At 35.1% G+C, this 15,411-nt stretch overlaps 2 protein-coding genes across 3 annotated transcripts; one reads left to right on the top strand and one right to left on the bottom strand.

Moving 5' to 3' along the window:
* The first annotated feature begins 2,840 nt into the window (after window positions 1-2,840).
* LOC121983334 (T-complex protein 1 subunit epsilon-like) lies at window positions 2,841-5,870 on the top strand. Its single transcript, XM_042536270.1, has 2 exons — window positions 2,841-3,117; window positions 5,507-5,870. The coding sequence occupies exons 1-2, from the start codon at window positions 2,959-2,961 to the stop codon at window positions 5,675-5,677; spliced, it is 330 nt and encodes a 109-aa protein (XP_042392204.1). The 5' UTR covers window positions 2,841-2,958; the 3' UTR covers window positions 5,678-5,870.
* A 2,656-nt stretch (window positions 5,871-8,526) lies between these two features.
* LOC121982185 (BTB/POZ and TAZ domain-containing protein 2-like) lies at window positions 8,527-10,273 on the bottom strand. 2 transcript variants are annotated; one of them, XM_042535133.1, is made up of 5 exons: window positions 10,101-10,273; window positions 9,874-10,010; window positions 9,456-9,783; window positions 9,056-9,372; window positions 8,527-8,961 (listed from the first exon to the last, which is right to left on the bottom strand). In XM_042535133.1, the coding sequence occupies exons 1-5, from the start codon at window positions 10,236-10,238 to the stop codon at window positions 8,805-8,807; spliced, it is 1,077 nt and encodes a 358-aa protein (XP_042391067.1). In that variant the 5' UTR covers window positions 10,239-10,273; the 3' UTR covers window positions 8,527-8,804. The 2 variants fall into 2 exon arrangements, with proteins under 2 accessions (XP_042391067.1, XP_042391066.1); XM_042535132.1 differs by having other exon boundaries at window positions 9,456-9,786; window positions 10,101-10,272.
* Between the last annotated feature and the right edge of the window lie 5,138 nt (window positions 10,274-15,411).

The following is a 15,411-nucleotide window of genomic DNA, read 5'->3' as shown; positions in this document are numbered from 1 at the left end:
CTTTTCAATTTGATGGCAATGGGCAATAAGGAATCCAAAATATATATTATCTCTATTGCCATAGGATTGAATGGTCAGGTGATTTTATGAACTCCAATGTGGGTTCATTAGAGCCATATATTCATACCAAAAAGAAATCTCACTTTGATTGATGTACAAGGCCCTGTATCTTACAATGGGGAAGATTAATCTCCCAATTTGGCTCCTTAAGGAAAACCATTAGCTATGGATTCCTATCTGGTTGGTAGTCAGGGAAGTGTTTAAGACGGGCTTCTGTCGGAGCCCCTAATAATTTGGCAAACTGAAGATTGTCTTTAGATTCCTTCTCCCTGCTGGTTCAGGGAAGCGTTTTTCACTTTTAACTGCTTTCTGCAGAAGGCGACCTTAATTGATAGGCTGTTTGAAGCTATCAGCTGCTAAGGTTTTAGAAACAGAGGTATATAGCCTGAATATGCTGCATGCTGATCTGACTTTGAGAAAAATTGGAATTCACTCAGGTCATACAAAACATGCTCCTTTAGGAGTTAATTTTTTCCCCATAGTTTATCCATAGGTGCACATAAGGGGAGATCTGATCTAAAAAAAGTGGACCAGGGGATGGACCACTTGCAATTACGATCGGATCATGGTCGCGATCCGGTCGCAATTGGTTGTGATGCCTCTCTGGGTTCACCGTCCCCTCATATTATAGTATAGGTCGGAGCGGGTGGCCGGAGGCCGCCGACAATGGGCAAGTGGCCAGGCTACCAAGCGCTGAGTGGGAGGCGGCCTCCAACCATCCTCCCGATCCAAATTATAACCTGGGGACGGTAAATCCAGAGAGGGATCATAATTAATTGCGGTCGGATCGCGACCACGATTCAGTCGCAATTGCAAATAGTCCATCCCCTAGTCTACTTTTTTGTGGATCAGGGGATCTGGCCTCACATAAGGGAGGGAAAACGCCTCTTCCTACATGATATTCACAATCTTAGAATATTGGCCTTTGGGACCCCATCATTAGTTTTTTTTGTGCTTGGTATCCCTATAGACCCTCAGTGGCCTGGGCATTCTTTCTTTCTAAGGAAGGCATGATAAACATGCCTCAATGTACCTTGACTTATCATTATTCTCATAAAGTTAGTTCGAGAAACTATATTATTCAAGCTAGTGGGCAGGGAATCTCTTTTAGGCTCAGAACTAGCAGCCAGAATGAGCATAATCCAAGGCTGCTAATCAACATAATATATTTTCATATGCTTTCTGTTTCAGATGGCTCCTTTCTAATTCATTTGTATAGCTCAAATGGTTGCTTTCCATGTCTAATTTGAGATCTTTGTCTTTCTTACAATTGGAATAAGGGTAGGTTTGAAGGTTGACCAAATGGAATGTGAGATAAGAGAGGAAAGGAGTTACAGAGTGGAGGATATTATTATTATTTTTTTTTCCAATTTTGTTAATCCATTCTTTGACTTAACATTGCAATTGATTATGTAAATGGACGGATCATTTCAGTGATCCATTTAAGCAAATGAACAGACAAAACAATAACTTATAAAAATATTCGTCTGCCCATTCATCATCTTTTCATTGGATCTGGCACTTTGCAATATGCTTATTTGATGAATGAGAATCTCCAAACTGTGAATAGTGTTGCAAAATATTAGCAAAAGGTTTTAGATGCTTGGGACTGGATGATTGGGTTAGGGGTCTATTGAGCTTAGGATGATAACTGTTCTGGAGATTTATACCTGTATGATCACAAGACCACATAGATTATATGATTGGAAGTCCTTTAGTAAAATGTAAAAGCATGCTTATCCTTGTTTTGACATACTAGATAAAGACACTGAGTACACTTTTAATTATTCTGGGAGAGAGGAGAGAAATAGAGTAGGTAACTTTGTGAAAGTTAGTGAGTCAGTAGAGATAAAATTGATTCATGAATTGTAAGAGCATCCACATCAGATGTCCTATTTAAAGATTTTATCCTAAATTTTAGATAGGATAGCTAAAATATCTTTACATCAGTTATCCTATCCATTTTCTAAATTATGCATTTATGAATAGTACTTCTCTAAATTTAGTGAATGGATTTTATTCCCTAAACATTATAGAGGAGAGAGAAGAAATAGGGAAGTTGATATTTGGTGTATTGAAAAGTGGATATCTAAATTTAATGAAATAACTTTTTTAACTTTAAATTATATATTTTGGATAGGAAAATTGATATGGATGCTCTAACGTTACATCTTTATCTGATTACTACTAATTGTGCTTCTTCCAAGTTCCATCTTTGATCGAATCTGTTTCCCATGCGAATTTATGTATATGTATGCTTCTTATTGAATCAGTTTTAAAAGTCCATCTGGGCGGTTGCCTAGGTGGCTTCGCCAAAGGGCAACTTAGTCAGCCTTCGTTAGGTGAGTCCTTTAAAAACTGGCCTAGGCAACTTAGTTTAGACAGCCAAAGTGGGCCACACAAGTCTAAGAAAAAAAATGTAAGTTTGTTCATTTAACATAGCTATCTTATTTATATTTTAATATTATAGCATAACACTAATTATAAATTAGCTATTTGTTTTTCGAATTTTGATCGATATTTTTTAATTTAGGTGTGATTTTTTTTTGTTACAATGTGAAATATATAATGCTTCATTGATTTTGTTTGTAATACTTCTCAATTATAAGCAGTTTATTTGTGATTTTAAATTTTATTTTGATTGATTAGTAATATTATCATGTATCATCATCTTTATTTTAATTTATTTTCCTTTTTATTTTAATATTTTAGTATTGATTGTCTAGGTGCCTGCTTATGCCCTTGGCAGCGAGCCAATAGCCTGTAGCATGGAAGGCCCCTTTAAAATCTTACATTTGACCGAGATGCGTCCCATAAATTATACCATTTTGGTAACAATATGAAGTAGGGGAATTATTATATATGTGATTCTTTAATCTCACTACTGCAGGTAACAGAATGATGATAGAGGAAACAAAGCGTAGTCTTCATGATGCACTGTGTGTGGCGAGGAATCTGATCTGCAACAATTCTATTGTTTATGGCGGTAGTTCTGCTGAAATATCTTGTTCAATTGCAGTGGAAGCTACTGCAGAAAAATTTCCAGGGGTTGAGCAGGTGCAAAGATCTAAACTTCTGAGTCACTGTCAGTCAGTTATTTAAACACCAAACCTGAAATTGCTCCTTTTGTTTCTTGCTTCAGTATGCTATCAGGTCCTTTGCTGAAGCTTTAGATGCTATCACAATGGCTCTTGCAGAGAATAGTGGTCTCCCACCTATTGATACTCTCACGGCTGTCTCAAGATTCCTTGAGGCCCTAGGCAAAAAACTTAAAAAACAATTTTTTTTTAATATATTTTTAATTTTTTTTATCATTTTTCATTTAGATTTGGGACCGAAAATAATAATTTTAAAAAAATATTTTTAAAATTAGTTATTAAAAAGAATTAAATATTATTTTTTAAAAAAAAACTAATTTTTGATATAAAATTTAGTTTTTTGACGGGTATTTTGATAATAATTTTATTTTTTATTAATAAAATTATTAAATTATTTAATCTTTTTAGTTAGAATGTCAAATAGACTTTATTAATTTTAATTTTAAAAAATTTATTTTTGCAAATACATTTTACTTTGTATTTTATGATAAAAAAAATCTCTAATTCATATTATTATCGAGAAATAAAAAGAAAGAGCGAAGAAGAAATATTATCGGTAAAGGAAGAGAAGGAGAAACATGCAAAATCGCTGATGAAAAAAGAAAAGGGTACAATGCACGAGAGAACTATTAGGATTTTTAAGAAATATTGAGGAGAAAAGAATTCATTGGGTTTTATAAGAATAGTATTACTAATTGCAAAATAAAATGAGAATCAGAGTAATAATAAAAAAAAGAAAGAAATATGTCAATTTAAAAATGAATTATATTTAACGCGGAATAAAATCTCATATAAAATTATGGTAGGCAATTAATGAGGAAATAAAGATAAGTACAAGGTATAAATAGGAAGTGGAATAATGAATTAATTGAAGGTGTCATTAATAAATTAGCAAGATATTTATAATTAATTAATATTAATGATGCTAATTTAATTTTTTCAATATTTTTAATTAATTAATCAATGGGCCCCAATAAAATTGGGGCCCTAGGCCTATGCCTTGAGCCGGGCCTGGATACTCTTACAGTAGTTAAATCTCAACAAATTAAGGTAATCTTCACCCACTGATGCTATACTGCTGAGTGCTCGCTAAGTGTTCACATTTCCTAAATGTAATACAGGGAAATGAAATTGGTTATACTTTGTTTAAGAAACATGTTCACATTAGAATAGCCCCGAGGCTATGGTGCAGCGGTAGGATATTCAGGTTATCATCTAGGTACCCGCGGTTTGATCCTTAGCTATGACGAATTTGTAAAAAATTTTCCTCCAAATGGGGTGCTTTCCGATTTACCCTAGTGATTGGTGGAAAAATTCCATAGGGCAGCAACCCAAGGCTAGCTGGGTTTATCATGTTCTAATTTGATCTCTGCTACATAGTTTTCTCCCTCTCTTTGGTCAGAAACATGTATATCAGTGTAATATTCCTGTTTCCTGTTCTCTACGAGTATTACTGGGTTAGGAAAAGGCATTTACATAGTGACTTAGACCTTAGATTTTTACCTTTCCCTTTAATATACATCATCTTTGGCGTTCACAATAGAGGTCAGAAATTGGCAATGCAGGAGTCAGTTTCTAGACTTTTCGCTTGGGGAAAACTGGCACTATTGTAGATATAAGCTGTTTTTGTTTTGGTGGCCGACACTGCCTCGTTGGTTTTATGCATCCTAATACTGATTTTTTGGCTGCTTTAATTTTTTCTTCCATACAACAACTAATGACAGGCAGGCCTGTAGTTTATTAAGGTTTTATTGTGGTTATATCAACGGTGAAAATAATTCTTTTTTACTTATAATGTCATCTGCTTTGCAAACATATCTGTAGTGAGATAACAAGAGATGCTGCCGGCACACTAGAATCATACCTACAAGGATAACATTAATGCTGTAAGCCTTAAGCAGTAAGCTTAAGCTTCATATTGTTCTGATTTTGGAATTTGTGAACTTTCATCTTACTCTCGTATGCCATGCCTATGTTTTTTGATCTGAAGTGGGTGGTTTGATGCTTTAGCATGCAATGCTAGCCTGGGGTGTTGAATTATCAAATTTTACATAGAGATGATTACAATTTCTCTGAGTCCTCCTGAATACTTTAAAGAGAGAAGCATGGAAGTTCTTTGATCTTTTACAGTTATCCTGGCGCCTAATTCCGTTACTTATGATTATTTTTTAGTTGTAATTTAGGTTTCCTGATTATGTCTAATCTCACACGTGCTAGTGATTTGGCTTATACATGATATCATAGATAAAGTACATGCGGAACATTCATATATTATATTGTCAGTTGTTTTTGAGGGTATGTAAGATTTGAATGAGACTAATATTTTGGCATTCCTGTGGTTGGCGCAGGAGAATAATCCACATTGTGGTGTAGATGGCAATGATGTTGTGACAAATAACATGAAGGAGCAGAACGTATTTGAGAGGCTGATAGGAAAGCAACAGCAGATCTTGCTCGCAACTCAGGTTGTGAAAATGATATTGAAGATGGATGATGTGATCACTCCATCTGACTATTAATTCGCGGTTAAGCTGGTTAGCGAAGTTGTTTCTTAGTTGTAATCTCATTGCTTCCTCGCGTTTTCTCCACGGGTTTGTGTTTTAGACAGGTTTGTCACTGATTATTTCCACTGGTAATGGCAAATTAGCATGAGTCTTGGAAACTATTATTTGAAAGAAGTTGAGACTCACTTGCTAAGACTTGAGGGTTGAAGCGTGCTGAGCAAATTTGGTCATCTGTGGGGTTTTGATGTATGACATGATCTAATGTGTCAAGTATACAGGTGTAGGAAGTCTAAATGGATCATGTAGATTGGACATTTAATAAGGCAAGATGTTTAAATAGGAATCAGACATTTGGTGAGCTGGAAAATTCAAATGGGCTAGGTGGATTGGACATTTGGCAAGGCAAAAAAGCCTAAATAGGTCAGGCGGATCGCACATTTGATAAAGGTAAGAAGTCTTAGTTTCTTAAGGATGATATGTATCTAACCAAAGTAAGAAGTCTAAGATATGATTTTTTGGTCAAAAAGACTGAGTAGTTTCTTCCATCTTGGAGATTGACTCGACAAAGAAATCAATAATTATTTTGAAATCAAAGTTAAACAGTTCACTAGTATTAATTGAGCTATAACAAAATATTTTATTAGATTTGGCCTTTGAATTAGTAAAATAATAATAATTTAGTTTTCAATTACTACTGAATTATATATTATTTTGTACTTGTTTTATTTCAAAATATAGTTTTTTAGTTGAGAAAATTGTAGAATTTAGTCAAATTCATAAGGAGCTTGTTTGCCATCTATTAACTCAAATTTAACCAGAGTTAATTAACCCGATGATGATAGGTGGTCAACTAGAGGTTAATGACTAACAAACAGATAAAAGTTGTGCATAGTTGGTCGATCACATGAACAACAATGGTCGACCAGAATAGCTCGATTAGGTGTTGATGTGGCCACAAGAAATGATTGTTGATAAGAGGACGAAGTAAGAAGATAAGCTCAAATTAATAAATTTTATCTGGATTTATCGATAACGCGATCACAATATTGATCTATCAGATAACAAGGTCGACAAACTGATTCAGATGTTGCGGTACATGTGGCAGCTAATCAGACGGATCAGTCAATAAAATGACAAAGAGATCAACTTGGTTTTAGATAAGTACTGTCGCAATGGATAACTATCGATTATCTCGAGCTGGTTGATCATATACATTCATAGTGACAAGGTTGGTCCACAAGAATGCAACGTTTCGTAATTATTTATTTATAGAAGACTCTGTTGCTCGTCCAGAACATCACTACAACATCAATCGCAATCAATACAAGTAATTTAAGCACCCATTTTTAGTATTCAAAAGCATTTTGTATGTATTAAACTGCTCAAATTTCAGACAGCTTGGAATTCTTCATTTGGTGTAATTTATTTAACTTGTCATTATTGTTTTATTATAGTGAAATATCCGACTTTACATCATTTTACTTAAACTAGAATTGTATAAAAGTTGTATTCATCTTTGAAAGGTATCAGAAAGGAGAAAATATAATGATTTTAACAAGGAGTGATACCTAATGAATCATTAGGTTGTGGAGTAGGATCCTGAGGCTTATTGAGTCACTTTAAATTCGTTTGTCTATTTTATTCTTGCACTTCATTTGAATTATTATTCAATTTTACCTAGAAAAATCTAAAGCTTATTTCCACTGCATGTCTCTGATAAGCTTTAATTATGTTTTTCAAAATGACTTTTCTACCTAAGAACTTCATCAATTTCCCAAGTCACCAAGTATTTAAATTTTTTTTATCACATATACTAATAATAAATATGATATGCAATATCAGTAATTATAAAATAATTATAAAAGAATAATAATTATAGTTGTGATATAGATTGAATATAGTAGGCCTATATCAATTTAAATTAATTTATGATTATTCTTATCATTATTTTTTTGATAATCAATCTTATCCCACGAAATTGTTTTACTGTTCATTAAGATAAAATAGAAAGGTTAGGATAAAACAGAAAGCACAGATGAGTCATGGCGGATAGTCCAACATCACAAATAATTTAAACTAGTGTGATCGTGTACACGCGTTGCGTGTGTAATATAATAATATATAAATTATTAGGTCTTTGCCAGGAACAAACTACTGTAACGAGTTTCCTTATGCAAAAAATTATTTTAATTTAATATTATACTTGTCTTAGTAAAAAAAACTAAGAAAAGTATATTTTTTAACATCATCGGCCTAAAATATTTATAGAAGCTTCTTTGATCATAGTGTTGTTAATTCTAAGATATGAGACTAAAGAGAACTATATTTTTTTATATAAAATAACCAGAGAAAATTAATGATGAGAAAAATTATAATAATACGCTGTAGCTGAGTCTCGAACTCTAGATCATTGATTGTTTCGCTTGTGGAATTACTAATAAATTTTGAAATTATTTTTAATGTAAATAGAAGGACATTAACGTAAATATATTTTAGGTTTCACTAAAATTAATTAGTAAAGAAGGAAGATTTTTAATAAAATAATAAAATTTCTTAAATCTAATATGTCCTTAGTAAGATTCAAACTCTCATTACTTAGGGAATCACCGTAGTCCCAAGTCCCAACAACCCTTTGATAATAAATTAAAATATGGCACTGTTTTTTTTTTTTTGGGTTGCTCTTTCAGTTTTGCCCAACCTAGAAAACCCATTTTTATTAGTTATCATACCTCAATAAAACTACATTTGGCATTAATTTGACTATGATTATTTGTCAAAGTGATAGATTCTCGAGTACCATCTACAACCAAGAAAAACACGACATTCTCTATAATTTTCAAATCTCATGGCATAAGAATTGAAAGTCTCCCCAAATTCAACTTTTATTGTAGAAAATGAATAAAAATTTTGACCACATATAAATTTACCAAGTTTTTTCTTGGACTACTAACTTGTCCTCGTGCATGACCATGAACTTAAAACTTCAGGCAGGCCTTACATTAAAAAGACAGACCTTCATATGGAGCTTAATTAGAACTGAGATAGCGAGATGTATTCATTAAGCATACATTTTTTTTTTTTTGATGTATATGAAAAAGAATGAGCAATCAACAAATGAGTGCAAACAAGAATTTTCAACGACCTATCTTCTTCCTCTATATCTCACCCATGATTTCTGCACCAGCTGAGGCACCTTCCGGTTGGCCAAGGTAGCCATAACTCTAGCCGTGGCCACCTTCTCCACCAGCCGCCTCCACGTCTTGTCCTCTTTCTCCTCCTCCATCTTCTTCTTGAATTGCCTAATCAAATCAAACCAAACCAAATCAAACCAAACTACGAATAGATCGTTAATAAGTTCGATTGACGATTGTTTAATTTCAGATTGCACAGTACCTGCAGAGAGGGAGTCTGCAAGAGACAGAGTCTTCGCAGAGAGAGGAGTGGAGGCGAAAGAGCTGCCACAGTCTCTTGCAGTGGTTGCAGCCCTTGGGAGTCACCTTCCGATCGCCGCAGGCGGCAGCGTGCCGGAGGAGTAGCTGCAGCCCCTCGCACGTACTAAAACTCGTGCAGGGGTTGCTCGCCGGCGCGCTGCAGCGCGGCCCGACGTCGGTGCAGCCCTCCGTGCAGATGTGCTGTAGGCTGTCCATGGCTTCCGCCAACTGCATGTACATCTCTTGGTGCGTCCGCTCTCTCCTCCATCGCTTCCTTCTCTGCCGATCCAGCGACATCAGATCCCAAATTAATCGATCCAATTGATTGATTGATTGATTGATTGTTCCGAAATTGAAATTACCCGCGCCGATTCATGGACGAATTGGAGAATCTCGAGCTCCATGGCGGGGTCGTGCTTCTGCAGGAAGCGCCACCCTTCGGTCTGCTGCAGGGTGGCGAAGTCCTTGGTCGCCACTGCCAGGCAGCGCTGGAAGAGGCGCGGCGCGTCGCAGAGCCTGGCCAGCTTCAGCCCGTCCACGGCCGTCGCCGCGCTCACCCACCGCGCCGCCACCGCCGCCTCGATCTGCTGCTTCAGCCACCGGACCCTGTACGCGTGCGCCAGCGCCAGCAGCGCCACCCCCTGCCGCGCCACCTCCTCCGCCGCCTCCCTCCGCCAACTCTCCCCGCGCCTTCTAAATCAACACCGGCACATCCAATTAATTAGTTTAACAAAAAAGGCAGCAAATTTCATCTATTCACAGATCGAGATGTCGTCGCACCTGGAAGAGTAAAGGCATTGAACAAAGACGAGGACGGCGTCGTGAGGGGCGCCGAGGATGTGGATGACCCTTCCGGCGCCGTCGCCGCCTTTACGCGACCGGTCCAGCATCCGCTCCAACACCGGCGACGCCGAAGCCTGATCAACAATCAATCAATCATCCGCATGATCTTCACAATCAACTAGGAATTTATTCGAAGAACTCGAGAGATATAAACAGATAGTTACCAATACGCTGGAATGAGCAGGGATGCTCCGGCCGTCGGAGGTCACGATCTTGACGTCGGCCGGCGGCAAGAAACGGCTTTCGGCGGCCTGAGGCCGGAATCCTCCGACTCCGTACTGTTCAACCGATGAAGCTCCCATTTTGATCTCCCCCAACCTATTTCAACCTGTAAATTCTAATCAAACAATTTGGATCGGAGATTATTGAGAAAGAAGGTGGGAAGGAAGGAGAGAGGATGGAAGGAGGTCGCATTTGACTATTTATAGACGAGATGGATGGAAAGTCTCATTGGCATTTGGGAACGAGTGGAATGGATAACCACAAATTAATACTTTTTTTTAAAATTAATAAAATAAGTGCAAATATTTTATACTAAAGTTAGCGGTATGATAATGGGATTGACGTGGTGCCTCGTCAGCGACAACAAATTTGATTTGGTTTCTTCTATTTTTCTTTTTTTTAACGCGTTTAAGGAAGCGTTAAAAAGGCATGGTGAATAAAATTTAAAAAAAAAACATGTTTTTTAAAAAATATTACTTTGTGCTTTTGAAGTATATATATTTTTTGAATTATTTAATATTGCGTTGCCGTTGAAAATGGAAAAAGAAATATATATTTCGTCGGTGGGTGGCGGAACGTGTCTCACGTGTCTGATCTTTTTAAATTCTGGTGGAAGGTGGAGGTCATATATAATAATTAAGGCTCTCTAATTATTATTATTATTATTATTATTATTATTATTATTATTATTATTGTTGGAAGAGTACATTTTCGAATGGGCGATGTCACATCATGTCAATTTGGCTTCGCTATTCTATCTTATCTAATTTGCTGGATATTTTATGTTGGTGAGAAATGAAAAGACCGTTAATTATTATTTTCATTTTTTAAACCTGCAGTTATATCATAGCCACTGAAATAAAGATATTTTCAGAATGAAGAATGAAAAATATGATACATTACCGTCAAGGCTGATGCTCAGACCCCTAATTTAATTGGGACTTATTATTTTTAATATTTGAGCTATTAATTTTAATGTTATCATCAAATATTAATTAATGAATCTAAGCTGATTCTACTTCCCATTTAAACCAAATATTTATTCTTATTTTCTTATTGATTATATTCTCTAATTTTATATTCCCTAATTAATGTAGCGGATCTATTTTCAAGTTATCCCACTGTTCGCTCACGTGGCACGCTCTTTCGTTTCTTTTCGTTTCAACTTTAACTAGCACTCAACGAGGCTAGATCCTCTGATCCAGAAAATTTTAGATCAAAAGAGACCCTATTTATTCATTGGTTGGATGACTTGGACTCCACATGATAAACAAGTAGGGTCCAACTCATCCAACTAATGAATGAGCAAGGGATCGGGACTGGTCCAGGGATCCTGGACCAGAGGATCCCTGCCCGCACTCAACCGTTTTGGGTCGATTAATTATGGTAATTCAAAAATATGAAATTAAATTAAATTTAAAAGAGCCTAACAATTTAATATTTATCATTTCATTAAAAAAATACTAGACAAAAACCGAACCATAAATATTTAAAAAATTACATAGACACCCATTACTACACCATGGACCAGGATACTAAGCACCCTTTTCAAATGGCAAAAGATGACTTGCTGGTTCCAACATGTCATCAATCTATTTTTAAATTAGCATGAAGGAGGTAAATCTCGGATGACTACTAACCATTAGTATAGATAATCATGCATGAAGAAAAGCATGCTCGAATGCACCAAGGTTCAACCTCGATAGCTCATATAGTAATATTCCATATTTTAACCACCCAACTACCCGAGTGGACATACTAAACACCCTTTTTAAGACACATGTAGAAGTTGAATTGTCATTCAAAATTATCACCCAAAGGTATTTGATGGTTTCAAGGGTTTAAAATTTAAAAAAAAAGAAGAGATAAATAGACTGAGGTATTATTCATGTTAAATGATTTTTCCTTTTTGTTTTTTAAATAATAAGGTATTCATCTCTTTAAACTGACTAATCCTAAAAATGACTGATCTAGTTCTATAAAAATTTTTCATCAATTACTAGGATAAATCCGTAAGCACGAATAGCTTGTCACTCAACATTCGACGTTCTAGAATTGTCTTTCCATAAGAGGATATTAATTCTACAGTGTGCTACTGCTAGGAATTGACTGTGAATGTTTGGTTAACTATGGAAGCATTTTACTATTGCGGGAGAGGTGTCTTTTTATATTACATAATGCTTGTTTATTAATTGTAGGATCAAATGATGCGAATAGAATTGAAGAGTAAGTGAGAAAGCCTAGTAGGTCAAGTAAATCATATACTAGGTAATATATCATGTATGTTGTTTGTGTTTAACGTTGTCTTGTAGGAAGTTGGAGTTAATGACATGGATTCAAGGGTTCGAGCGACTACAAGTGGTCCTATCAACCTAAAGGATTGGGCAACTGGAAGTGGTCCGATCAACCTAAAGGTATGATCAACCGAAAGGGATCTGTTTAACCTAAAGGTGCAAGTGATTGATAGAGGTCCATACAAGTTTAAGTCTAGATCTAAAGATTCGAGCGAGGCAGCCAATGTTGGGAATATAATCAAAGTTCCACATTGAAAACACATAGAAAAGATCATGAGTTTAGAAAATGAAAGATATCTACATTGGTATAAGATCTTTTGGATAAAACCTAAAAATATATCCATTAGGATTTAGAGCTAAAGTAGATAATATCATACCATTGTGAAGATATGTAATTTTTTTATCCTAACAAATGACATCAGAGTCATGATCCAGATTAAGCCATGTGGGTAGAATAGTACCTCGAACGGGGATAGAAGCTCCTAGAAGAGTGAACTCTTAGTGAAAGTCCGAGCAGATCAAGGGTGTTTGGTGGAAATCTTGGGGAGTGGACCCTAGGTGATGAAAAGTATTAGGACCAAAAGAATTCACATATCTCCACAATGATATAATATTGTTGATTTTGGGTCTAAGCCTTTATGGATTTATTTTTGGGCTTTAACCAAAATGTATCATTTTAATGGAGATATCTTTCATCTTTTAAATCTATTATCTTTTTTATATATTTGTAATGTGAAACTTTGATTGTATTCTCAACAATCGTCTCCTCAAATGAAGGATCACCATTACTCTCATGACCCGAACCATGTTCAAGGCCACCCTACATAACATCTGATCTGCATTATGACTTTGATACCACTTGTTAGGATCAAAAGAATTCACATATTTTCATAATGATATACTATTATCTACTTTAGGCCTAAATCCTCATGATTTATTTTTAGACTTTACTCAAAAAGTTTTATTCTAATGCAGATATCTTTCAAAATTAAACCCATAATTTTTTTTCATGTATTTTCAATGTAGGACTTTCATTGTATTGCAACAAAAAGTCCAAGTAGATCAATAGTGACCAAATGCTTAGTGGAAATCTTGGGGGAAGTGAACCCTAGGTGGTGAAAAAGTCTTAGAGAACCTAAGCATGTCAATAGTGATAAGATACTTGAAGGGAGATTCGAAGTAGGTCAATAGTGACCGGATATTTGAGGGGAGGCTCGGAGCATGTCAAGAGTGACCAGATGCTTAAGGGGAGGCCTGGACTAGAAGAATAATGATGGCCCTTCATTTGAGGGGAAGATTATTAGGAATACAATTAAAGTCTCATATTGGAAATACATGAAAATATCATCCTTTTAAAAAATAAAAGATATCTCTGTTGGGTTGCAATGGTTACAAATAAAGTGCTACATTAAAAACATATAGAAAGGATCATATACTTATAAGAGAAAGATATCTCCATTGATATGAGACCTTTTGAATATAATCTAAAAATAAAATAATAAGAGTTTAGACCTAAAGTGAATAATATTATACTATTATAGAGATATTTTAATTTTTTAATCCTAACAATTTATATTAGTATGAAATCTTTAGGATAAAACTTAAAAATAAATCTATCAAACCTTAAATATAAAATGGATACTATCCTATCATTAGGAAGATACTTAAATTGTTTAATCATAACAGTCAACATATCAGAGTTGACTAACCTCTAAACAACCAAAGATGGTTTAGGCGACCGGGAATCACCAAGTCAGTGAGATCAAAAGTTTGCAACGATAAGATCGGTGTAAGAAGAATAGGGAGAGAGCAGGAAATAATATGAGAGCAATAAAATCTATTGTTCATTAATATTTGCCTTAAGGACAATACAATATATAATGTTCAAAACATACTTGGTCAATTTACCAATTAATAAATAACAGAATTATTCTAAGAATAATTCTAGAAATTATTTTAATAATTATAACATAATTATTAGAATAATCCAAATACTAATTTGATTTGATTTGATGATTTGATTCGGTCAATTCTGGTAATTTTTTTTTTATCTTTTTTACCCCCGACAAACTTAACAGGAGATCTTTGACATTGAGTTTGCTTGCTAACTTGTTGAAACGTTGTCTGGATAGTGGCTTAGTAAAGATATCAGCGATTTGATCTTTAGCAGAAATATAAGAGACAGATAACTACTGAGTTGTCACACGTTCACGAACAAAATGAAAATCAATTTCCACATATTTTGTACGAGAATGAAAGATTGGATTTGCTGTGAGATATGTTGCTCCAATATTGTTGCACCAAATTTTTGGTGCAATATTTGATGCAAGATGAAGTTTAGAGAGAAGTGATTGAAGCCAAATAATTTCTGACGTTATATTTGCTATAGTTTTATATTCTGGCTCAGTGCTTGAACGAGATATTATAGGTTGCTTTTTTGAATTCCATGAGATAAGATTTCGTCCAAGAAATATTGTATATCCACTAGTAGAGCGTCTATCTTCAGGAGAACTTGTCAAATCCACATCACTATATGCATATAAATCTCGAGACGATTGGCGATATAAAAGAAGACGATGTAAAATAGTACCTTTGAGATAGCGAAGTATTCTTTTTACATTATCCCAATTTTGTTCAGTTGGAGCATACATCAATTGACAAGCACGATTTACCGCAAAAGTAATATCAGGGCGTGTGATAGTGACATATTGTAAGACTCCAACAATACTTCGATAAATCTGTGGATCAGACAGAGCAGGAGAGGATGAAGTTGGAGAGTTGTTTATAACAATTGGTGTAGAGACCGGACGCGCTCCATCTATTTTGGCTCTTTGAAGAAGTCCAGTAATGTATTTGCTCTGAGAGAGAAGATAGCATCCTCAAGTGGAATAAGCTCAATACCAAGAAAAAAATGAGCAATACCCAAATCTCGAGTAGGAAATTCTTGTTTGAGAAGACT

Source organism: Zingiber officinale, chromosome 5A, assembly GCF_018446385.1.
Source record: "Zingiber officinale cultivar Zhangliang chromosome 5A, Zo_v1.1, whole genome shotgun sequence".
Classification (NCBI taxonomy): Eukaryota; Viridiplantae; Streptophyta; class Magnoliopsida; order Zingiberales; family Zingiberaceae; genus Zingiber; species Zingiber officinale.
Note: the sequence above shows the minus strand (reverse complement) of the source record. Positions and strands in the feature narration are given on the sequence as shown.